This window comes from Pristiophorus japonicus, chromosome 13, assembly GCF_044704955.1.
Source record: "Pristiophorus japonicus isolate sPriJap1 chromosome 13, sPriJap1.hap1, whole genome shotgun sequence".
In the NCBI taxonomy this organism is placed as follows: domain Eukaryota; kingdom Metazoa; phylum Chordata; class Chondrichthyes; family Pristiophoridae; genus Pristiophorus; species Pristiophorus japonicus.
The window spans coordinates 133,859,875-133,886,616 of NC_091989.1; the positions used below are offsets into that span (position 1 = coordinate 133,859,875).

At 41.5% G+C, this 26,742-nt stretch overlaps 1 protein-coding gene across 1 annotated transcript in view; it reads right to left on the reverse strand.

The window, feature by feature from the left end:
- Nucleotides 1-643: 643 nt before the first annotated feature.
- The window catches only part of nkd1 (NKD inhibitor of WNT signaling pathway 1), a 77,626-nt gene continuing 51,527 nt past the window's right edge, over nucleotides 644-26,742 (reverse strand). Inside the window, exons 5-10 of the mRNA XM_070896936.1 lie at nucleotides 19,863-19,969; nucleotides 13,343-13,438; nucleotides 6,108-6,255; nucleotides 3,588-3,672; nucleotides 3,064-3,194; nucleotides 644-1,446 (exon numbers count right to left, since the gene is read on the reverse strand). Of these exons, the coding sequence (XP_070753037.1) occupies nucleotides 857-1,446; nucleotides 3,064-3,194; nucleotides 3,588-3,672; nucleotides 6,108-6,255; nucleotides 13,343-13,438; nucleotides 19,863-19,969 (1,157 nt within the window). The 3' untranslated portion in view covers nucleotides 644-856. The remainder of the gene's footprint in view (nucleotides 1,447-3,063; nucleotides 3,195-3,587; nucleotides 3,673-6,107; nucleotides 6,256-13,342; nucleotides 13,439-19,862; nucleotides 19,970-26,742) is intronic.

Genomic DNA, 26,742 nt, shown 5'->3' on the forward strand with positions numbered 1-26,742 from the left:
GAGTGACAGAACTGGAGTGCTATAATATTGGTGCTTAATTGCATACGTACACAATTCTTAGACTCTGCACTGTGCACATTTGTCAAACGTACATGAGTGATTAGACCCAAGATATTTTAACGGCGAGCATCTGATCTGCAATACAGTGCACTAACTAGTGCAGGAGGTTTTGGCAATTATATGCACAGTTTTGGCTGGTCGATTTACTCCACACAAATATGCAGTCAGAATAGAACTAACTTGGGAGACATGCCATTCACTGCATTGGGTATTCCAAAAGAACTCAAATACACGTTCAGTTACAAAACATTCAAATCAACAACTTTTCACCAGAAAGCACTGAATTCAAACAACCAAATAAACGAAGAAAAAAATCGCACCACATAATGGCACAAATCTTTCAGAACACTTAGCAGCGTTTCTTTCCTTTAGGCTTCCTCTCAAAGGGTAGAAAAAAAATTTGACTCCAGAAGGAAGAATTAAAACTACAGTCTTATAACAACTGAAGAGTTGGCAAGTGTGGTTAACGTGAATCTTAATACAGAAAATAATTCAATTATAGAAACATAAATGATACTCTGGACAACACAAAAAGGTTACAAGTATGCAGAACAGTAAAACCCCTTGTGGCACATTTTATAGGTTAAAGAAAATAAAATCTGAATTAACACTAGAGGTAGCCAGCTGTTCAAAAGTTTTTTAGTTTCACTTCATGTCATTATCGTTCACGGTCAAAGTAATGAATTGCTCATCTTATAATTAATATCAACAATACTGTGTAGACCAAAGGTCACAAAATCCTTCAAATTGGATACTGTGGTTTTAAGTTCTTGTCGAATACCCTGTTCTTCGCTGCTCAAGTCTGGTAGAAATGATGGTAGTGGTGATGATGTTCATGGTGGTGATGGTGTTCATGTCTCTGAACAATCCGACCAACATGCCCTTCGTACAGCATAAGAGATGGCAAATCCCTCACATGTTCTTGCTCTACTACTCTTGAAGGGGGCTGAAAGGCTTTATACACTTGATGGTTGTCCTTAGACCTCTGCTTGTATTTCTTATGGCTCTGCTGATGCTGTTGACCGAGTTGCATGGGTAGATATGGAATATTTGGGCTTACTACCACAGGAGTAGAGGTCAATGGCATGTAGGGCCTCTGTGAAGGCTTGTTTTTGCCAACTTTTCCAGCTGTGGCTGAAGCCATCATATTTTTGCTCAGGGTCTTAGGAGATTTAACTAAGTGCTTGCTGGTGTCCTGATTGCGTAGTCTTTGCTGCAATTCAATCATCCTCGTGTATGAAGAATGATTAAGATGACTGTGTCCTGGATCCATAGTTTGAGATCTCCTGTGGTGACTGTGCATGACCTCAGGTTCATGGGAACGGGATCTGGCTTGATGAGAAACTTTCACATGATTCTCCTTTCGAGAAGCCACTGGAGGTGAACCTGTGAGATAAACACTTGCATTAGTCTATAACTCAAAGGTTTTTTATACTGTTGGTGTTAAGAATTTACAATATTGGGTCCTAAATGCCAAGTCTCTTTTTTAATTTTCTTGTTTGCAACACCTTTAGTTTCTTCCACACAGCTTGCTCCAAAGCTTCTGTGTGCAGTTTTGGTCTCCATATTTAAGGAAGGATATACTTGCATTGGAGGCTGTTCAGAGAAGGTTCACTAGGTTGATTCCAGAGATGAGGGGGTTGACTTATGAAGATGAGTTGAGTAGGCTGGGCTGATACACATTGGAGTTCAGAAAAATGAGAGATGATCTTATCGAAAATTATGATAATGAGGGAGCTCGACAAGGTGGATGCAGAAATGATATTTCCACTCATAGGGGAAACTAAAACTAGGGGACATAGTCTCAGAATAAGGGGCCGCCCATTTAAAACGGAGATGAGGAGGAATTTCTTCTCTCAGAGGGTTGTAAATCTATGGACTTCTCTGCCCGAGAGAGCTGTGGAGGCTGGGTCATTGAATATATTTAAGGCGGAGATAGACAGATTTTTGAGCAATAAGAGAGTAAAGGGTTATGGGGAACAGGCAGGGAAGTGGAGTGGGCAGGGAAGTGGAGCTGAGTCCATGATCAGTTCAGCCATGTTCTGATAAAATGCCAGAGCAGGCTCGATGGGCCAAACGGCCTACTCCTGCTCCTATTTCTTATGTTCTTATGTTCTGATTAATATTGCTCTGAATCCAGTTTCTGGGAGGTGTGCACAGCATACACAACCTGCAGTGTTTCTTCCACACTGTAAAGTGCCTCCCATCAGTTTGTCCAAACGGAGATTGAGAACTGCTTGTACAAGGGGCCCCAACCTACCCTTGAATATGCAGTGTCACTAACTAACCAACCATATCTCCTGCTTGTTTAAATATTATAAATGATATGTGCTTTAATACAGAATGACATAGATTAGGAAAGTCCCAGGTTAAACCTCTGGACTTTGCTGGGTGAGAGAGATGGAGATAGAGATTGAGAGAGAGAGAAAGAGCAGGAGACAAAGAGAGAGAAAGAGCAGGAGACAGATAAAGATAGAGAAAGAGATCATGTGGGCCACTGCTCCTGGGACTCTCCCCTCTGCGATCACAGTCCCTCCCAGACATCTTTTTCCAGGCCAGGCTGTCCAATAATACATCCACCCAGAGTGGGAGAGCTGCTCGGATGCCCATTTGGCGACAACAGCCAGCCACCAAACGGCCCTTGAAATGGAGTGGACCTTCTATTGGCACCAACGGCCGATGCACTGTCTGCCGGCAGCCCGAGAATTAAAATTACCATCGCCACAGTTACATTTTCTTGTCCTGCCAACAACAATCTTGAAAGTTTTTACCTCTACTGCTCCACCCAGAAGACCATTCCAAATATTCACTCTTTGCATGAAGAAGTACTTCCTGAAATTAGCCCTGACAATGCCCATGGAACTATGACTCAATATCATTTACCACCTTGGAAGAGGTCAGGAGATATTTAAGGGGAGACAATTAATATAAAAAAAACATGGAAACTATCACCTGCAAAAAAACAATAACTGAATGGGTCTGTTCTAACATGGATCTTTGTACCTGGTCCAAATTTTGAGGTGTAATTTTCTATCCCTGCCAAGTCAAGATAGTGGTTTCTCCTTTCTATGTTCTCGTCCACACAGTGGCGATGGCAGTTATTCTGCTGGGGATGCTGGTCACTGTTGTGACGTCTGAAAAAATAAGGAAGTTATTCATCTCCACTCCACAGACTTAATCCAGGTAACATTCTATTGGTTTTTCCTGCATAAAATGAAATCTCAATTGTTTGCACCCAACCAAAATACAATAAAAATAAGTTTTATTTGAAGCCCAACACACAGATTTAAGTTTAGGATACAATCCAAGTAAGTTGTGAAGCACAGATGCTCCTTATCTTTAATAATTTGAAAATATTTCTAAATAAAGTGCTGTATATCAACATGAGAAAAAGGATTATTGAACTCTACCATAATTACATGGTAATCACAGGACGCTGTATACATGTCAGTTGCTTTAACAGTTTGAATAGATCTGGATAGCTTGTTTTAAAAAAAATAGTTTTCGCACATTAGCCTGTTTCTTACCCGAGGGGAGCACGAGTTTTCTTCTCCATATTCTTTGACTCCTCCACACTTTTATTGTCAGCTTTTTGCCACGAACTGTTAACATCTAAGATGGAGGAGGAAACTGCAGCCATTAGCAATTTCAGTTCTGGGTTGTACAGATTATTTACTGCTAAATATTTATAAGCACCAGAAATCAAACTTATTGATAAGAGGTTGGAACAGTGGCAGGCCATGAATTTGTACTAGTGATTCCTCCCTCCAACTATTGCTGATCTCAGCTACACCATTTTAGTGGAGCTGTGTGGATGCCAGCGTTTCTCTCAGTGCAGGGAGAGAGGGAGAAAAAAGTTCAAGGCCCACTTTGGACATTCGTGCGTGCCTCTAGCATCTGATAGACGAGTAGGTTACCTATCCTAACCACCGATGGTGCATGGTTATATTGGAGGTTTCCGACCTCAAACCTAAATCTCTTTGTTGAATTAGGAATTAACCCAGTTCCATTTTGAATACTTCAACTGAGTCTATTTTTACTTGATTACGTGGCAGTCTTTTCCATAAGTCAACAATTCCAAAGTGTGACTGATTTACTCTTCATGTTAAATTCAGGTGATTTAAAACTTTAAGATTAGCCCCTGTAGATTGTCATTGAATTAAGCAAAACCTTGGGTGTCAGCTTGGCTCAGTTGGTAGCACATTCATCACTGAGCCATCAGGTTGTTGGTTCAAGGCAACTGGATGAGCAAAAAATCTTGGCTGACACACAAAGTAGTACTAGGGAAGTGCTACATAGTTAGAGATGCCATCTTTTTGATGAGACATTAACCAAGCTTCATCTGCCTGGCCAAAAACAGATTAAGCAGTCATTCATCTCATTTGCTGTTTGTGGAATATTGCTGTGAGTAAACTGGTTACTGCATTTGCCTACAGTGCAAAGTAATTAGTTGAATGTAGAGCACTTTGGGATGTTCTGAGGATGTGATATGGCACTATATAAATGAAATTTTTCTCTCATCTTCTCAATCCTTTCTATTTTTCTACGGTTTCAGATTTATTGAAAACCTAACTGCATACAATACTCCATGCAATCATAGTAATGCTGGATAGCGCGCATTGGTCTCACTTTAGTGGCCTTATAGTTTATAGTAATCTGTACACAGTATATTTTATTTGGCATAGCAACTGGTGCCATACATTGCTTGATAGATTCAATGTTTGGTCACATCATATATTTCTTGACTTGATGTATCTTTCACTTTATTGTTTGTTTTCTATAATTGAACCAATTTCCTAACCACATTACAACATTCACCTTTATCCCACTTTGGCCGCAAGGCTCCCGAGGCATTTTACTGAATTACTTCTGAAAGTCTAGCTATCCAAACATTCATTACATTACATTACATACTTAAAAAAAATAAAACAATTCAGTTATGTCTTCAAAGGATTTTTATAAAGTTGTACAACATGGCCTACTGTTCTCACAGGCTTGGAATTACTGCCATTACTCATTAAGTATGTTTAAATTGCTTCCTTTATAATAAACTCCAATGCTTTTCCTACCAATCTGATAGGCCTATAAATCTAGGGGTCACATTTCTGACTTTTTCTTCCAAAAACTGGAACATAAGCTATTTTCCAATCATCTGGTACTACCTTTGCACTTAATGAGCTTCAAAAAAAAGAAATCAGCCACAACTGCCCTTACTTCCACTCTCATTTCCTTAAGTACTCTTGGATACATTCCATCTGGGCCTGTTCTTTTGCAAATAATCAAGGGTTCTGTGTGTTTTTTTTAAAGAAGTGACCACTTTGTTCACAATCTCCAATTTTCTCCACAAGTTCAAATACATTAGCTCTCCTTCCAATCACTGGAAAGGGAATACTGCTTTCGATATTAAAATCCACAAAAAAACAAACTTTCTTTTGTAGTATTTTTCCTTACTCAATATTTTCTGCAAGATGCTTCTCTTCTTTAATACAGTACTTTGCTTATTACAAACTCAAAGAAAGAAAGCACCCTTCTTCCAGCAGTGTCCTTGAATAAATTTAAGGTGGAGATAAAGATAGATTTTTGAATGATAAGGGAGTCAATGGTTATGGGGAGAGGGCAGGGAAGTGGAGTTGCAGCCAAGATCATATCTGCCATGATCTTATTGAATAGCGGAGCAGGCTCGAGGGGCCAGATGGCCTACTCCTGCTCCTAGTTCTTATGTCCCTTGCAATTTCTTTTCCAATCTGTTTAAGTCCAAGATTATGTTTTTAGCCATTTAATTGTACACATTTGTCAATCTTCCACCTTAATAGCTTCACTAAATCCTTGTACACCCTCCCCTCACAAATGGAGAGGTCCGAGGAGCCCAGAATATTGGGCCTCGAAGCTCATTTAATTGAAGACGGTTTAAGAAGTCACAAATCTCACCCTTTACAAAGTTCTGTCTAATTAAAGTAATTGTTTTACCAGAGAGAGTTGCAAACTCATTACATTTACTTTCATCTGCAAGTACATGATTTGGGCTGGTATAAAAGTCTTTCTCTTACCGGTCTGACGTGTTTGATTGCCCTTCTTTTTTTGGCTTGCATCAGGCGTCACAGTTAGCTTTACCCGCAGTGTTTTGCTGGTACTCGGTGAGTGGTTCACAGATGCATCTACCACCTCATAGATTGTGTGTAGAAGACTAGTTATATCCTGCAAAAGTATCAAAACAAAAATGCTGTAGTAATTTTATCAACTAAGAGACTGCCCTAAGTGTAGTTACTCTTTTATAAACTGAGTTCTAATGGGAGACATGTCCAGATATTTTCTTCTGTGCATTCGTTTTTATGGCTTTACGAACAACATAAGAAAATGTCAGGGATTATGCTCACATGCACTATTTAGCAGCCAGTTTACAACAATGTTGACTTAAATACTGTGAAACCTAACAAAATGACATGATAGGATGACTTCAATCTCAGAACAGGATTCCTTACTGCTTATGGCAGCATTCCTACTTTCCTTCTTTGTAGACTCTTTGAATGAGACTGTCAATTCATAGAATCATAGAATGGTTACAGCATGGACAAAGGCCATTCGGCCCGTCGAGCCCGTGCCGACTCTCAGCTAGTCCCATTCCTCTGCTCTTTCCGTATAGCCCTGTAAATTTTTTTCCTTCAGATACTTATCCAACTCCCTTTTGAAAGATAAGATTCAGTCGGCCTCCACCACCCTTTCAGGCAATACATTGAAGAGCCCAAACACTCGCTGCATAAAAACATTTTTTCTTGCATCGCCTTTGGTTCTTTTGCCAATCACCTTAAATCTGTGTCATAGAAACATAGAAAATAGGTGCAGGAGTAGGCCATTCGGCCCTTCGAGCCTGCACCGCCATTCAATGAGTTCATGTCCTCTGGTTTTCAACCCTTCTGCCAATGGGAACAGTTTCCCTCTATCCACTCTGTCCAGACCTTTCATGATTTTGAACACCTCCATCAAATCTCCTCTCAATTTTCTCTGCTCCAAGGAGAACAACCCCAGCTTCTCCAGTCTATCAACGTAACCAAAGTCCTTCATTCCTGGAATCATTCTCGTAAATCTTTTCTGCACCTTCTCTAAGGCCTTCACATCCTTCCTAAAGTGTGGTGCCCAGAATTGGACACAGTACTCCAGTTGGGGCTGACCAGTGTTTTATACAGGTTCATCATAATTTCCACACTTTTGTACTCTATACCTCTATTTATGAAGCCTAGGATCCTGTAAGCCTTTTTAACTGCTTTCTCAACCTGCCCTTCAACAATTTGTGCACACATACCCCCAGGTCTCTCTGTTCGTGCACTCCCTTTAGGATTGTACAATTTAGTTTATATGTCCTCTCCTCACCCCTCCACCGGCAGGCCTTCACCCCTCCAGCGGTGATCGGGCTTCTCCTCCATGACAGCTGGACTTCTCCTTCCCCACAGGTGACCTCCTCCTCAATGGCGACCGGGTCCTCCCCTCCCACGATGGTGGTTGGCCTTCCCTCCTCCCTCAGCGACGACTGGAGCTCTCCTTCCCCACTGGTGACCTGGTCTCTTCTCCTCCTCCAGCAAGTGGTGAGCATCATGGCTGTGACCCCCCTAACCTCCCAATCTGAACCCCAGTGGGCCACTGACCCTCCCAATGCTTGCCCCCAACCAAGCCTCGGACCACCTACCATAAAGGGAACTACCCAGTGCCGAGCTTTCGGCCAACATCTTGCCGTAGGCAACTAGGCCCATACAGCAGTGCCTGGTCTCCAGTCATCCTGGACCCCCTTGCCACTGGATCAAGACCTCGCTCAGCTAAGCCCGTGTGGTAGCCGGTGTGCAACGACCACCCCACGTTAAAAGAACTCATGAACAGGCATCTTCCACTCCTCTCCTCATTCTTTCTACCAAAATGTATCACTTCACACTTTTATGTGTTAAATTTCATCTGCCACGTGTCCACCCATTTCACCAGTCTGTCTCTGTCTTCCTGAAGTCTATCACTCTCCTGCTCACTGTTCACTATACTTCCAAGTTTTGTGACATCTGCAAATTTTAAAATTGTGCCCTGTACACCCACGTCCAAGTCATTAATATATCTCAAGAAAAGGTCCTAGAATCGACCCTGGGGAACACCACTGTATACCTTCCTCCAGTCTGAAAAACAACCATTCACCACTACTCTCTGTTTCCTGTCACTGAGCCAGTTTCCTATCCAATTAAAGGCCAATTTTTAATTCATATTGCATAAACTCATTTTATACCGGATCGTCACAGTCAAAGAGAGCCTTCTTGAAAGTATACGCAAATAAATATTACTACTACTAACTACAAGTTTCATTAATATAGCACCTTTAATGTAAAAAAAAAAGAGAAGCCAACCCATTGCTGGAGAGGTACTGGCTATGTTTGGATAGGTAGGAATGGAACTATACAAACACAGTCCCATGAAGTTGGATGACAGTGGATAGTGGCAAAACTTACACGGGAAGAAATGCTCTGGTCGCTAAGTGCAGTGAAATCACAAACCTGTTAGAAGTAGTGTCAGGGAAGATTATGGCAAAACATTTACTGTATCACTACACATAGCAACCAGGGGAATTTTTACCCTGGGTGAGGATAGGATCAGGATTGTCTGCATTGCATAGAGTGTGCTGGAAGTGACAAACCAGGTTCACAAAAGAATAGCCACTTGGGTGTGGTACACGGGGTTTACTTTCACCTGTGGAACCATAACCAGCATAAGGAAAGGGTGGAGGGCATGGGGTGGGGGTGGGGTAATCAAAGAGAAAACTGGATTAGGCACAAAGTTAAGCAGTGCAAGATTTTATAGATTCTAAATGCTGCCAACTAAAACTTTAGTTTCTACAGGGCAAAGTAGAGCTTAGTGTTACAAATCCATTTTGTAAAATTATTGAAAAATACACTTCTGCCATGCTTTCAAGTTGGAGACAGCTGGTCTCACAACACTGGAGCCCATATCCTCCCAAACTGAATTCAAATTAAACAACATTTCTAAATTGTAGACTGCCATAAGAATCCCTGTCCTCAATCAGGGTGAAAGGTCTGTAAGTAAATATTTATTTAAATGATCGAATACAAGGATTGGCAGTGTGTCACAAAGTGGTGTTACTGATAGTAGGGGTTGCAGGCTCATGCAAAGCACTACAGTGAGTGCTATTTGATCCATATTAATGTCTATTATCACATCCCTGCAGCTCTATTGCAGCACTTTGCAAACCCACAGGTCATGAATAGGAGATGGAGGATTGAAAGAAGGTTTGAATTATGAAAGTTTTTTTTTAAATACAGGTAGCATCATGGCCACGATGCTGGAACTATTCCTCTGTGCATCTACAATAACCTATAGTCCCAAAACATGAGAAAAGGAGTATTCGAGTTCCTTATTCATAGCAACATTCTACCAAAAAATGGGGTGAGGCTGTCAGACGTCCAATAGCTTCACTGCACACTCAGCACAATATCAGTTTTAGATTTATTAATGTTATAGAAATACAAACACGAGGTTTCCTCTGCTTACACATGCCGTCCTTGTTTTACAAGCCTTTTAATTACACTACAAATTACACTGCAGTCACATGCAAACCACCAGGCAATTCTAGCAAGAAAAAGATCTAAATTATGTTTTAAGAAACGCAGTTGTAAAACTTTGTGGATCAAACAGATTAGTTTGAATAATTTTGATTTCCAGTCTTTTACTGAGGTCCCTGTGAAGGTAATTACAGCATAACTAATAGTTCTCAAAAGACCATGAGAACAAATTCACTTCGGCCTTCAGAAGCCTTGGAAATAAATATAGCAGTGAATGAGATCACCCTGTGTTTTTCAATCCACAAAGCCTGTCAATTTATCTTCTAATACACAAAGCACTATAGGAGAGTTTTTTTTATTGGGACTTGGTAAAATTAATCTGCATCAATATTTAATTTATAAATATATTTCACATAGATGTTATTTCCTAAGATTAATTCTGGCAGTTTTCTTCTTTCATCTCAGTTTAGTAACTGAATATTATTTAAAAGAAAACCAATAATTTTGATAAATCTTATTAATCAGATAGCATATCTATGTTAGAGCCATAAAGTGCATTGTCTTAAATAAAAGGTGTTTAATAAACCTTTATTCTTCATGTTTGCCAAACACTGTGATGTAATGATGGAGATCTTATTGAACCACATCACTGCATAATTTTCATGTGAAGTCAACACAATCAAAATGACACAGGACTGCTATCTTACCCTAGTGATCAAGATAGCATCTCTTTAAATAAAATCTGCTTCTGAATAGAATGTAAACAATGAACTACAATGCTTATGCATCTACCTATTGAAAACAATTTAAAAAACAGTTTGAGAACCTACTCAGCAAATTTGTAATTGGATAATAAAGAAAAAACATCCATGGGAATTTGCAGTCTTAGTGGGAAATAGCTCCCAGGGAGGTGTTATTTCATTGGGGTTTTGCCGACACACTCTGAACTACATGGGAATAGATATATTACATCATTTCTCCACCCCAATTATTTAGCTATTAGTGTGGCTTACTTTAGATTTGCATCACCCTATTATTCAAGCATTCACAGTGTTGCAGCTCGAGTTAGGCATCATTAGATCTGCAGCTTCTCAATAGTATCTTACAATGGAAGCTTTTGTGATGCCTGGTAAGAGCTGTCTCCAACTTCTAGTAGATGGCTTCACAGCACCAATTGAAGCAATGCAAGAAGGTCCAGTGCAGCCAAGTCCACTCAGCTAAAAATGGAGATATCATGTGTACGGACATTATTGTGTCCTTCTGCACATGCGCGCCATGGACTCCGCCCCTTTTTGAGCATGCACGCTCGATCCGGTCCCCCACGCGCAGTACGATAGATGAGGGAGCCGGAAGTGGTTTCGAATCACGCTGCTGCTTGAGCCTAAGCCTGCTCTGAGGGCTTTGGGTTATCTTTCGCAAATCAAAGATTATACTAAAGGAGCTTCCAGGACATTTGCCGAGAATATCGCTGTGATTATCTACATGAACATTCTCATGGCCTTCTGAGAGAGAGAGAGAGAGAGAGAGAGAGAGAGAGAGTGGAAGTCAGAATAGGGGTGGGGATCTGGGAGAGAGAGAGGGACCAAAATTGCCCTCTTCCCCGTTTGGGTCGGATAATTTGAATTATCTGAAGAATTACTGTCTGAATCGATGAGGAAAATTGCCCTCTTTTCCTTAAAAGAATGGGGGTTGGGAGAGAGATACTGGGGATGGGAGAGAGATTGGGGGTGGAGGGGGGAAAGAGAGACTGGGAGGGGAGCGAGTGGGGTGAGAGTGAGAGCGAGGGCGAGAGCGGGGCGAGAGCGAGCGCGACAGTGGGATGAGAAAGAGTGCGAGAGTAGGGTGAGAGAGAGAGGGAGAGAGACTGGGAGGAGGCAGAGAGAGAGAGAGAGAGAGCATGAACTCAGGGAGAGGAGGTCAGGGGGGGTGGGTAAAGGGCACGAAGAGCACAGTGGGAATGGGTTAAGAATGTGATGCGCGTATAAAGGGGGTGGGGTTGGAAAAATGCGATCCATCTTACCTTCTGGATCACGTTCTCACTCTCAACCCCACCCCTTTTACACCCGCACCACGTTCCCCTCTCTTCCCCTACACCTGGTTGATTTCACTTCATACCCAATCCATAATGCCCCATCTATGGCGGGGGGGTTGGCTAAGGTCAGCAACTTGTTTGGGGGGGGTGGGGGTGCGGTGGCGGGAGAGAAGGTCATGAATCCATGGGGATGGGCAACTTGGGCATGGTGAGAAGGTCAGGAACCTGGGGAGCGGTTGGAAAAGAAGATCAGGAACTTGGGCATGAGAAAGTCAGGAACCTGGGGGGGCAGTGAAAAAGATCCAGGAACTTTGGTAGGGGGAGGAGGTCAGGAACTTCGGCCGGGTGGGGAAGGTCAAGCACTTGGGTGGTGGGGGATGGGGGAAGGAACTTGTTTGGGGGAGTGGGAGAAGGTCTTAACCCGTGAGAGTGAGCCCTGTCTGTTCCAAGTGAGCTCCATTCTATCTAGAGTCGGCAGTCAGAATGGCTTGTTTACACTTTGCAAAGTCACTGATTACCTAGGCAGGGTGGTTCCAATTACACATTCCAGAGAAACTGCAGGGTGTGTCTTATCCTTCAAGGGGACCAATCAGCAATATGATCCAGGGGACCCAATCAGAGCTTTAGGTGTTGCAAATAAATAGGTCCAACTAAAAAACCTGGACATTCAAGAGACTCTTACTCTGCTCCCAGAGAAAAGTTCCCTGGTACAGTTGAAAGTGCTCCAGATTGATAACAGCAAGCAGTTCTGTGGAGTGAGAATCAGCCATGATAATTGTAATACACAGCCAGAATGGAGGTAACAACCCCCAGTGGATCCTCGGAACTTTTATAAGTTATTTATTTAGGTCTATTAACATATTTAATTCTTAATTCCTTTTCAAGCATTATAAAGTACCCAAGTCCTTTTGGGATTTTTTTTACTGTGCTGCGTGATCTCAAGACAAGCTATTGCCGTTAACTGCCAGCGTCAAGCTCCAATTTATTTCAGTTGCACCAGAAGCGTTGTTAGGGTGACAAATATCTACATGCAGAGTCCCAACAGATTTTTTCAAACAAAATGTATTTTGAAACATGTGTATGTAAAGCTAAACAGGAGCTTGCCTCTCAAATGATGCCAATATGATTAAGTTGCAATATCATAATGGCAGGAAAGTGTGGCCCATTTCCTATGAATGTAATAGAGTAATTTTAAGCCTTGGCTGCTGGTATCTATAAAGGACCAGATAATATATTTGTATACAACTAGCAGTTGCTTAAGATTATTTATTGAAAATCCTGGATGAAGAGACACTGGTTATATTGTAAATGGATACTCCCGCCCCAGTCATCATAAACATGAACCAAAGCAGGTAGAAATGGTACTGTACTGACGATTGTGTGAACTAAAACCTCCTTGTAGGCATCAGCTGGGTTCAAGCACCTTATTCACAAAGAAACTTGCTCAAGCGCAGCTGAAAAACCGACAGCAGTTTACTCTGAACCAAACTGGCCTCGGCAAGTATTCCGTAACTCAATGATCTATTCATATCAATGGTCTGCTTATTGTACATTTTATAGCTGTCAAAAGACAATCTTATACTTGTAATATCCTACTTTAGCATTCACATTTAATTAGGACAGGAATGTTTTAAGACAAACAAGAATTTAAAGAAATTTATATTTTTGAAAAAATACAATAAGTTGGTGAGTCATTTGTTTAGTTTACCTCGCGGGTGACTTTCCCATTGTTATCGAAGTCATACAGAGTGAATGTCCACTCTTGCCTGTTGTCGTCTTCTATAGACACATCACATTCCAACTCCTGTAAAATGCATTTTAAGGGCTACTTCAGACTTTCTATCAGCACAAAGTCTCGATACATTCTGTACCATAATAATCAGCAAATTTCAGACCTCAGGAGAAGGCATTATGTGCTAGAATCCTGTTTAATCAATGCCATACATCTTTACAGAGTTGATATCTTGCCATATGAATAAATATGCAGAATTGCAATGATTACATCACAAGACTATAACTATCCAAGCAATTTAAATTAAAGTGGAATCCTGATAAACACGTAACTGCTTTACAATAAACGTATCGTATGGACCAGGACATCTATGAATTGCACAAAATAGGTCCAACTCATTTTGTAAAATGCTAAATCACTTACGTATTCAGCAATTTAACATAAATAATACTGCTATCAAAGTGCAACTTAGTTAAGTAATTTTATAGAACGTGGCAAAAGATCAGACCTCCAACAGGTTATCTTTTGGAGGAATTATGCAAAGGAGAATAATGTGCATGCTGAATTCAGGAAAACATTTCAGATTAGACCAGGGGATTATAACTAAGTTTTTCTAAAATTCACTGAATGCAGTGAATTATGGTGGGATAGGGTTCTAAAGAAGCCAAGAGTCCTCCAAACTACCTGATTTCTGTGGCCATTGTTCACTTGTGAGCTTAGACAACATGGGGTCAATTTTCCCCATCAGTATCGTGCAGGGAACACTTATCAGATTCAAATGACAGGGAATAGGGACAGAGACTTGTGACACCAGAACTTCGCCTTCTATACACTGCCCCAGGGTTTTTCGGGCTTCCCCAAAGTTGCATTTAAGAGATTATTTGATCAAAGTTTTCAAAATATTAAGGAGAACTGATAGGGTAGATATAGAGAAACTATTTTCGCTGGCTCGAGAGTCTGGGAGTATAAGACGTAGCATAAAAATTTGAACCAGATCTTTCAAGAGTGAAGTTTGGAAATATTTCTACACACAAAGGGTGGTAGAATTTTGAACACACTTCCTCAAATAGCAGTTGATGCAAGTTCAATTAATTTTAAATCTGAGATTGATAGATTTTTATTAACCAAAGATATTAAGAGATATGAGGCAAAGGCAGGTATATGGAGTTCGGTCACAGATCAACCATGATCTCACTGAATAATGGAACAGGCCGGAGGGGCTTAATGGCCTACTTCTGTTCCGATGTGGACCAGGGCCCGAGATGCCTCAGATCAGAGCATCAAATGTCATCACAGCCTCCTAATTCTTTCTTATCGTCTGGTGCTATGTGCGCGCACACATTCGCAGTGATTATGGCTAATTTTTCCCTTCTATAGCTTGTGGATGCTGAGACCAACTGCAGTGTGTCCCACCATCAGCCAAGCAGACTGAAGATCATGCCTGTGGCTTTCTTAGTCTACATGCCTTAGCCCCATGCTGGCAGTAGTGTTACCACGAGTCTTTGGGAGAGATATCTTTAGGTTTTCTTCCAAATTTAGAAATGATATATAATGAGATTGAGTGGAAATTGATATGAAATGAATAATTCTAGTCTTGGATCTGGTAAAGATTTGTCTGTGGTTAAGTGGCCAACATCATTTAGTGTAAAGTACTCAATGAAGAAAGAATGTAAAGACATACTGTTAAACATATCTGCTTCCAGAAAGTAGAGATTCCTATTTATGCCAGTCCATATTAGCTGAATAGCTGAATTCAGATCCAACACAATGGATAGGTCTATATGTAGACAGTTGCCAGTAAGGCAATTAGATATCAGCATTGTTGCTGCTCCAGGTGATGATCCCTGCGCTTTAATAGGTCAAAGGTTCAATAGCAGCTGAGACTCGAGAGTTCTGGCCAGTGCTAATGTCTGAGTGCCAAGATCAATAACCAGGAGCAGGAACGATGCCAATCTTCATGGCCAGCCAGCTGGAAATGGACCTATAAAAATGTCATCCAACAAGTTCTTTTCCCACTGGAAGATCTAACCTTGCAGTCTCCAGAAGGCTACTTAAAAAGACTAACACAAATAGGAATATCTTCTCTCTGCAAGTACTGATAATTGATAATGAAAGATACAGATTTTCTATTACTGCAAAAGGCACAATAAATGTATAAAGACATATTTTACAAATAATCTTTCCACTCTATCTTGGGATTTTACATTGAAAGTACTGGTCACACACACTGATGTTCCCATATAACTACCACAGCTGACGGGGAATAAAATGCCATTGCTCATCTGTTCTCACTGATTTACACTCATGAGTAACAATCTAAAAAGGAGGAAGGAGTGTAACTGGGAGTGTAATGTGCACAAGTGTGCATGCTCCAGTCGTCGCTCAGATGAAGCCATCACGATATAATGGTTTTCACCTGCGTGATGCTTCAACATTAACTGTTTTTCATGCATTGCAGGTTCGAGTTTACAGTACAGCCCTGTTAGTAGTACTCAGTTTTAGTATCATTCAGGCAGTTTGCAAGACTTTGCCATGCCAACATTTCAGAACGGTTCACATCGATCTTGTGATGAGATAGCAAGTGTGTACATGTTAAAACTTTGGCTACAGTGCTGGTGAAATCTGTTGAAACATGTAGTAGAGTTCCCTGTGAACATCAGTAAAACCTAAAAAGCAAAATACCTCAAGAGAGATCACCGTATCACGCTTCCTTTCTATATTAACCACAGCCTGTCCCAAAACCTGACGCGGCTATTTCTTTGACATCTGTCACGTAACATGAACATCTAAATATTCTGAATATTGATAACGTTTTGATCCGGCAAGAAAAATCTGAGCAGGTGGTTTACAATTGCTGGGCCTAAAAACAGGTTTTCTTTTTTTCTCTCCTATTGACAGACCTTTATAAGCCTGCCTACAATACGGATTCTGAAAGATGACTGGTTAATTTAAGATTCATTATAATTTCCCTCCTCAATTTCATCTCTTGCTCCTTCTTTGTTGAAGATGGTGACTCCTATTGTTCGTGAGGTGCGTATCAGGTGATTGAAAGCAATAAAATATACGGGGGTAAAACAGGCAGTGGCAGAAAAGCCACCCATTATACAACCCGCCTGCACTGCCTGTCTACTGACATCATAGGAAAGGAATGTATAGAATGGGCGGCTGATCGCTGACCGCCCATATTACAACCCACTGAAGTTTTAAGTTTACCTGCTCAGAGTTTTAGCTATTTCTTCAAGTGTATAGACAAATAAATGGGTTTTTAACCTGGACAAAAATCAGATTTTTATGTGGCCACTGGGGATCACCAAGTAAATATTAAATATTAAATAAGCATGAAAGTGATGTGTGTGCGTTAGACCTTGTTTTGCAGCCGGATAAGTCAACGTAATCCTTCAATCCTGGCCTCTTGCGCCTCCCCTATTTTAATTGCTCCACCATTGGTGGCTGTGCTTTCAGCTGTTTATTGCATGGAGTTAGGTCGCAGATCAGCCATGATCGCATTGAATGGTGGAGCAGGCTCAAGGGGCTAAATGGCCTACTCCTGTTCCTATGTTCTTTTGCCTAGGCACCAAGCTCTGGAACTCCCTCCCTAAACTCTCCGCCTCTCTACCTCTCTCTCCTGCTTTAAGCTGCTGCTTAAAACCTACCTACTAAACGGTGGCACAATTGAGGAACAGCGGAGGACTTTTAAGGAGCTCTTTCATAGTGCGCAACAAAAATATATTCCATTGAAAAAGAAGGGCGGTAAGAGAAGGGATAACCAGCCGTGGATAACCAAGGAAATAAAGGAGAGTATCAAATCAAAGACCAATGCGTATAAGGTGGCCAAGGTTAGTGGGAAACTAGAGGATTGGGAAAATTTTAAACAACAGCAAAGAATGACTAAAAAAGCAATAAAGAAAGGAAAGATAGATTACTAAGGTAAACTTGCGCAAAACATAAAAACAGATAGTAAAAGCTTTCAGATATATAAAACGGAAAAGAGTGACTAAAGTAAATGTTGGTCGCTTAGAAGATGAGAAGGGGGATTTAATAATGGGAAATGTGGAAATGGCTGAGACCTTAAACAATTATTTTGCTTCGGTCTTCACAGTGGAAGACACAAAAACCATGCCACAAATTGCTGGTCACAGGAATGTGGGAAGGGAGGACCTTGAGACAATCACTATCACTAGGGGGGTAGTGCTGGACAGGCTAATGGGACTCAAGATAGACAAGTCCCCTGGTCCTGATGAAATGCATCCCAGGGTATTAAAAGAGATGGAGGAAGTTATAGCAGATGCATTCGTTATAATTTACCAAAATTCTCTGGACTCTGGGGAGGTACCAGCGGATTGGAAAGCAGCTAATGTAACACCTCTGTTTAAAAAAGGGGGCAGACAAAAGGCAGGTAACTATAGGCCGGTTAGTTTAACATCTGTAGTGGGGAAAATGCTTGAAGCTATCATTAAGGAAGAAATAGCAGGACATCTAGATAGGAATAGTGCAATCAAGCAGACGCAGCATGGATTCATGAAGGGGAAATCATGTTTAACTAATTTACTGGAATTCTTTGAGGATAAAATGAGCATGGTGGATAGAGGTGTACCGATGGATGTGGTGTATTTAGATTTTCAAAAGGTATTTGATAAGGTGCCACACAAAAGGTTACTGCAGAAGATAAAGGTACGCGGAGTCAAAGGAAATGTATTAGCATGGATAGAGAATTGGCTGGCTAACAGAAAGCAGAGAGTCGGGATAAATGGGTCCTTTTCGGGTTGGAAATCGGTGGTTAGTGGTGTGCCACAGGGATCGGTGCTGGGACCACAACTGTTTACAATATACATAGATGACCTGGAAGAGGGGACGGAGTGTAGTGTAACAAAATTTGCAGATGACACATAGATTAGTTGGAAAGCGGGTTGTGTAGAGGACACAGAGAGGCTGCAAAGAGATGTGGATAGGTTAAGCAGATGGAATACAATGTCGGAAAGTGTGAGGTCATCCACCTTGGGGAAAAAAAAACAGTAAAAGGGAATATTATTTGAATGGGAAGAAATTACAACATGCTGAGGTGCAGAGGGACCTGGGGGTCCTTGTGCATGAATCCCAAAAAGTTAGTTTGCAGGTGCAGCAGGTAATCAGGAAGGCGAATGGAATGTTGGCCTTCATTGCGAGAGGGATGGAGTACAAAAGCAGGGAGGTCCTGCTGCAACTGTATAGGGTATTGGTGAGGCCGCACCTGGAGTACTGCGTGCAGTTTTGGTCACCTTACTTAAGGAAGGATATACTGGCTTTGGAGGGGGTACAGAGACGATTCACTAGGCTGATTCCGGAGATGAGGGGGTTACCTTATGATGATAGATTGAGTAGACTGGGTCTTTACTCGTTGGAGTTCAGAAGGATGAGGGGTGATCTTTTAGAAACATTTAAAATCATGAAAGGGATAGACAGGATAGAGGCTGAGAGGTTGTTTCCACTGGTAGGGGAGACTAGAACTAGGGGGCACAGCCTCAAAATACGGGGGAGCCAATTTAAAACCGAGTTGAGAAGGAATTTCTTCTCCCAGAGGGTTGTGAATCTGTGGAATTCTCTGCCCAAGGAAGCAGTTGAGGCTAGCTCATTGAATGTATTCAAGTCACAGATAGATAGATTTTTAACCAATAAGGGAATTAAGGGTTACGGGGAGAGGGCGGGTAAGTGGAGCTGAGTCCACGGCCAGATCAGCCATGATCTTGTTGAATGGCGGAGCAGGCTCGAGGGGCTAGATGGCCTACTTCTGTTCCTAATTCTTATGTTCTTATGTTCTTACCTCTTTGGTCATCTGTCCTAATGTCTCCTTATGTGGCTCGGTGTCAAATTTTGTTTGATAACGCTCCTGCGAAGCGCTTTGGGGCGTTCTATTACATTAAAGGCACTATATAATGCAAGTTGTTGTCACTGAATGGTTGTTGCTGTCTTAACTCAGCCTGAGGCCATTCCTTCTACATGATTATCATTAAAAGAGTTGTAAAACCATAGCCCTTGTTTCTGTCCCAATATCCAGCCCTGGCAGAGAATGGAGTTAATTTAAACTTTAGACGACAGTGTAAAACGGACAATATTGATTCAGCCAGCCATTATACACCTCTCCCGATTTTCATTTCCATTGAAGTTTTACACAATCACCTAAAGTTAAAGTTACCCCCTGTACTTGCAACTGACTTGGAGCAATTTAATGATGGCCATAGCCCAATACAGGCACTGCACGTCTCCTCAGCACATAGAATTTGGCTGTAGATCAGATGTGGAGGAGGAACATACAACAAATTTACTTCCTTCCCCCTTTTTACATTTTAAACTGGACAATGTACGAATGTGAGTGCTTTTACAAAAGCAACCAATGAAAAAAGATTTTCAGCTGCTGAATTTTTCTCTTTAATGTGTAGCACAGTAAAGACACCCATGAAAGTCCTTTGTCTACTCGCACACATTATATATCCTTAACCAGAGATATTTAACAAAAACTCACTTCAAATTTCAGTTGTTTCTTCACGCCACTTTGTCCAGCTCCTTCTTTTTCCATTTTCTTCTCGACTGTCTTATTGAAGCCATCAGTGTTTTCTGGAGGTAGAGCAACTTCAAATTAAAAAAAAAAGGTTAGTGTTTCAACTTATTTCAAGATAAATTTTAAATAGAAACTGTTGCCACTGGTTATTTATTCACCTTAATGTTTTCATATAAATTCTTAAAGATGTAAACTTTAATCCTGTATACACAATTATATTGTAACTAATATCTAAAATAGAAAATGATTCCTCAACACAGTAAAAGTAAAACAGTCAAAATGTCAAGAGTTTTAAAAACTTTTCTGGGGAGGGGCGGGGGTGCTGACCCTTACCCCCCGCAAATAGTGGCACTCCAAGGGATCCTGTCCCTAATTTCCAAAAGATGATCTCAGCGACCCAGAGGAAAGCAGTGCCATCATTGTAGAAAACCTTTTTCCATTAGTAGGCAGCAACAGAAATCAATGTCCCAGTAAGTTAGCAAATTATCAACTGTCACCCCCCACCTCTCCAGATCTCCTTGTGGATTGTGTGGGTCATCCATTAAAAGCATAATTTCCTTCATAAGAATTCAGACAGCCATACAGTATTGCAACAACTTTCACAAATCTCCATAGCTACTTCATTTAGATCTCGAGTCAAATGACAAACCCTGACCTCAACATTTTTACTTAATGATGTGATATAATGACCAAGGGAGTGCAGGAAGGCGACTATTGGAGATGGGGTTGGTATGGGCTTTCAAATACAGCTGGACAGAGAGGGAGGGTGGGGGAGAGAAAGACAACCTATTTAGTCAAACGAGCAAGAACCTTTAGGCAAGGACTTTTTGTTCATGGATCTTCCAAGACACAAATAAACCTCCAGGAGATTGTGTGATCTTTGTACAAACAGAATCTCAAGATTTCAGTATCCGCAAGATAATATCTGCTGCCTTTAGCAGACCAGAATTTGAACTCTTAAATTTATTTGCCCTATTTTTGCAAGTATATTCTATTTTGGTATTCCTTAAAAAAAGCATCCAGTTCATAAATTAAAGCTTTATTTTTTATTATGAATGACTGTATTTCCATGATTACTGTTTATAGAACAATGTGAAAATATGAGCCAGCAGCCCTGGAGTAGTTGTGAACTTTTCTTTGAATGATACTGGAGCTATCATTTTTACCAGCTCCAGTGACTTGCCTCCAAACAGCAGATTTTACACTTCACCTGCAAAAAGTGTGTCTAATGGTAAGTTAGTCTAACGTTTAAAATGCTATAAATCTCTTCTCCAACAGGCATAGCCAGAACAAAGAGCCCCTAGACATTCATTGGATATCAGCATATCACAAAGCCTGCCAAATGCACCTCTAGGCCCACAAGTGAAAGCCGTAAATATCTTCTTTCCACAGAGCAATAGTTGCCTACTCATAATTCAGGTGTTATATTCTTCTGCAAGAAGTCACAAGATTGAGCAAAGGATTTTACTATCGTCTTCAGGGGAACAATTATGATTTCATGTCATTAACATGGGTAATGAAGGAACAATAACAACAGGCACTTGGTGCGAAATAGGACACGGGCAACCGAGTTTTGGATGGCCTTAACTTTACGTAGAGTAGAACATGGGAGACCAGCCAGGAGTGTGTTGGAATAGTCAAGTCTAGGTTACAAAGTCATGTTGCTCTGCAAAGCTATGCCCAGGAACTATTGCCCTCTACTGATCTTGATTGGTTTTGACAGGAGCTCAATCCTCATATCCTGCTACCGGTTTTCTGTTTGAATAATAGCACACACTATAATTTTCTGCGGCTCAGCAGAATTCTCGACTGGCTGTCCATTCTTCCAGGTCATCCAGGCATATCTGGAGCTTTTCTGAGGCTATTTGAACTCACGTAGGATATGCAAATGGCAATGTCATCAGCAAATTGTGAGCAAGCCCCAATCCATTGTTCGATTGTTGAAAAGTCACCGACAAATGAGGAGCAGGAGTGGGCTGCAAACCAACCCCGGGGGAACTCCTGCCATTGGAAACAACACAGTGGAGCTTGCTGTGCACTCTGCCAGGAAATTTGATACCCAGTGAATCAGATGTCGAGACAGGAGATGGCATATCATAGTCACTGTGCCAGACCTTGTCAAAAACCTTTTCCTGAGTTGTCTAATCTTAATTTGTCCTTTTTGAGCACTGTTGTAGTGAAGCCCCTCTTGTATCTGTTCTTCAATCAAATCAGCCTAGTGATTTGTTAGGGGCATTACTGTAGCCCCATCACCAGGAGCCTTCATCGTTGGAACTGTTGCTATTGCTGCACCCATTAATGCATCGGTCAGCTGCTTACTGGCCAGGTCTAGGTCATTGGGGGTTTTGCAGGCGATTGGTGGATGATACTCCGCTACAGGCAGCCTGATGACAGCCAGTCAGCTGCTTTATTGTCCCAGCCGAGGTTGGTTGTAATCAGGCAGAGAAATGCAGTGTGAACAGGACTGGCAAATAGCCACTCCCCACAACTTCCCTGACCATAGCTGGCATTACAATGGTGAGATCAAGCATGTTGTGGGAGTTAAAGTTGCTGATGTGCTAAGTGTACTGGGCTGCAGCATTTTGAAAACCCCAGTTATGTCCAGCAGCTCTTTGCTTGCAGTGTTAATAGGCTGGCCGCCCCACACTGAATGTTTCGCACTGAAGTATCCCAGGATTAGCGGGTTGTTTTCAAATTGGAGAGTTTTCCTAATATAGATGCCATGATGGAGAAGTCCTTGATGAACAGTAGACAGCCCAGTAAACCTTGCCGATTCCATTGGCGGCAGGTAAATGAGCACAGCTTCATTTTAGTTGGATCTGGTTCTGATTCTGATTTACCACCAGTTCCAATTATCCCCGGTGGTCTATAAAAGCAGTATCTGCCTGGGACCAGCGAACAACAGTACTTTAATGAAGACCCTCTAATAATTCAATTATTATAGAAACATTTGAATTAACATAATAGTCATTACTTATTTTCTATGAATAATTTATCAGGAAGAATTCATGTCTATTATGCAAAGCACACGAAAAAAAGAGATTTATTTTTGGTAACCTGCCAACAGACTGAACAGTTTTGTCAGATGAAAGCTGTGGCCGATGAATTAGGCTCGCCCTTAATTTAATAGATCCAACTGCAATCCTTGGTTTGTAAGACTGAGAAGCTCTTTGGTGGCTAACTGTGGTAAAGTTTTAGTTCATTTAATAGTTCATTTAATAGGGCATAGCCTTGAGGTCTCGCTGCAAAATCTTGATCATTGTGCTTTAGTTTTAACAGTCATTATCCAAAATTCGTATCTATCAAACCATTAACTTCAATATATTTCATTACATTCACCTCACAACATCTATTCGGAACAACACAGATAGCCTTCTCCCTCAGCCAATTAACAATACAAGCCCCTCACTGCTTTGGTAGCTTTTTGCCACCACAAGGATAATCTTTACAGCTCAAAAGTTGATTTCTTCATCTCTATTTTTGGTTCTAATAAAAAACACAATGAGAAACTTTTCAACATTGGTCTTCAAAAAAATGTTTACATTACTTTTTGTTTTAAAAAGCAGTCTCAGACGTATGACTGCTTTCAGAGTCAACATCACTGATATGTTGCCTTGCACTACTTGCAGTAGTTGTATATGCAAGTGTAAACTTGGTAAAAATTACAACAGAATCTCTTTCAAACACAATTAAATGAATGTGTAGAATAATTGTTATCTGATGCGTCCTTTAATAATTCAATGGCGCTTAATATATATAAATTTAGATCAAATAAAAACTTGACATGAAATTCTAAATTTCACAACAGCTATCTGATGATTAAAACTTTCTGCAATGATGCATCAAATCTCTTCCCCCAAGCTAGTTTTTAAAACTAGCTGTGTAATTCAGTTAATCACACAAATATGGAAATAAACCATATCCCATTTTACACCAGTTTCATTTAATCCTCACTGAAGCCTTATCAAAGAAAGACAGCTCCAAAAAAAGGAATCCGCACAACAGGAGTTCAGAAATATATAGGAGGCATAAAAGTAATTAATTATATGGAAATCTGATGTTTGGTATTTTCATTAGATTCCGATTGCAAAATGTGATTCAGGGTACAGTTATACTGTTACTTTGTATTGCTGTGAAGTGAAGGGAAGCAGTCAGACGTGCCCAAATCATGTCGCCCCACTTGGATTTGGCATTGCATGGTATATAACTCCCGTGGACCTTCTAAGCACTTTATAAAATTACACAGAGCCATTTTAAATGGGTTGGAAAGGCGAATGATTTTCTTCCCTCGCTCTCAAAACTTTTCAAACGTGACCATCAAAGGCAGAGCACTCTGCATGCATATAAGCGCACATGCACACACATAATGCTCTTGCCTCTGACAATCTGATTGGGAGCCAGACAGAACAAACAAGGTACTGCCTGGCTGCAACCAATTCTATACTTACAGTATAACTGCACCTTCAGCATCAGTCTGAACACAGAATCACTCCCAGGCCACAAAAATGAAATCAATCCATGACTAATAATCAATAAAATATACAGCACTAACACTCAGCAACTAAATTTGATTTTCTGTTGCAAAAAAGTATTTTTCAGCAGTTCCGCTGTTTTTTTTTTATAAACATCAATATTATAAATTAAATCTGGGATACCAAGCAATTGTGCAAGATGGGAATTGGGTAAACATTCCTTTAAACAAAAAAAAAGTGGTATATTTAAATAAGTCTGCAAAATAAACTGGATTAACTACGAATTTCCCACATTTGATGATATTTCTCCAACTCAGTAATAGTTATTTCTTGTACTAGCATACATCAGTACCTGACATGTTGCTAGTTGCTATTACTGAGCCAAGATTTGCATCATGTATACTTTTGCAAGTGCAGTACTAAAATGGTCTAGAAGGTGTATACGTGCGTCACTGGATTTTGTGAAGCATCCGTGTGTGGAGCTAGAGTTCCCCATCAGCCCAATTATTATCCACCCAATCATGCAGCAGATTTTGGGGGAAGTGGAATCAAATCTAGATTTCGAGATCACCTTTTTGTGTGTGCGTGTGTCGGGGGTGGGGTGGCGGCGGGTGGGGGAGAGGAAAGAAGATGAAAAGGGGTAAAAGAGTCAAAGTTAATTCCTTTCCAACTTGGGACTGAGGCCTCGATTTCGCCTACCGAAGCAGGACCAAGGCGGCCGATGTTGGTGGCGGGGTCCTGACCTCATTGCTGTCTCCATCCTGGCCTCCCACACAACTTTTCCCTGATTGGGATTGTTACGCCCACCCAACGAGGTTCCCGGCCACTTAAAAGGAAGCGGGTCTGATGACGTCACTTGCTGATGTATCACCAGCCAGTTTCCTTAAAGGGACCATGCGTAAAGTGATTTTGACAGTTGTAATATCAGTGTTCTACAGCATTGAGGTGCTGCAAACACTGACAAGCACTGCACAGAGGTGCACGGCTGCATCCAGGCTCTCCCATGACTCAAGTCACAGCACGCAGGGAGATTCTTTTTTCTTCCAATGGACGGAAGATACATCCCGAGGAGATCAATGCAGCCTGGTTGCAAATTGCACAGGAGGATACAAGCAGGGATGTCATCAGGAAGACCTGGCTGCAGTGGTGCAAACCTTTCAATGATCTCAGTAGATCACGAAACGTTACTGCAACCTCATCCTGTTGTGTCACTCATCACATCACCATCACTCTGCCTTCCCTACCCTACTCCTGCACATCCTTACTCACACCAACTTACCTTGCACCTCCACCCTCTCCCTTTATCTACATTATCACATCCTTATCTCAATAGCCACCCCTCACACTCGCCCTCATCCTAGTGCAAGAATACCAACTAACAAACACACAAGGGTAAGCACTTGGGTGTTTTTGCCAATGTTCATGAAAAGTTTCTGTTCATGTGCTAGTGTTTTCAACACTTTCCTTCTTGGACAGATTTGTGTGCACCTTTGGAATTGGCTTAGTGATTTGTAGTGAATGGTGAGACATACACAATGACCCCCACAATGGTGATGAGTGTGAAAGGAATAGTTTGGGCATTGTAGGGATGCTTTATGTGTTAGTGTGGGGTGGTGCCAACCTGGTACATCATGTGGCTGCCAGGATGTGCAGCGTCAAGTGAAGTAAATCTGGCCATGGTGAGGCCATCCCTGGCAGCAATGTGATCAGATGCTGATGCCCCCTGTCCTGTGCAGTATCAGGTGATTGCGGAGAAGGTTGGTGTGCCTGGTGATGCTGGTATGGGGGTTCATTGTGGTCAGATTCTGAGGGCCAAGGTAACCGAATGTAAATGATTCCCATCCTGATGGAGTAGATACCAGTTGAAGGCGAGATGACAGAAGCACTCTGCCAAAGGTGAGAGAGGGTTGCTGCAACGAGGTGAGCCTGGCTGGAGAGTTTGCTACAAAGACTTGCAGCCTGCAAGTCTGTATTTATTGTATCCGAGATTTATTGTATCCGGTGACAGCAATAATGGTGAAACGTTCTTTAGTTGAACCCAGTTACAATGAAATGGTATTGTCAAAAACTCACTACGTGTATCACGAAACCAATAGCTGCAAGTTCAGTGAAACACTTAGGCCTTACTGCCCACTGTCGGGTTTTGCTGCCTTTTTCCTCTCTGCCATTTTCCACTTGGGCTGGAGCAGGTGGGAGGGGAGTACTGGCAGGAACCACCCGCTGACGTCCTCTGGTGGCCAAGTAGCGTAAGTGGCCTCCCGCCCACTGTGCTGCCAGATTGGTGTGGGCGGGAGTCGGAGCCAGCAGGGGGAAAGGACCACTACGTGGAGGTTGGTCTAACCCCGGTAGGTATGAAGAACGGAAAAAAAAGG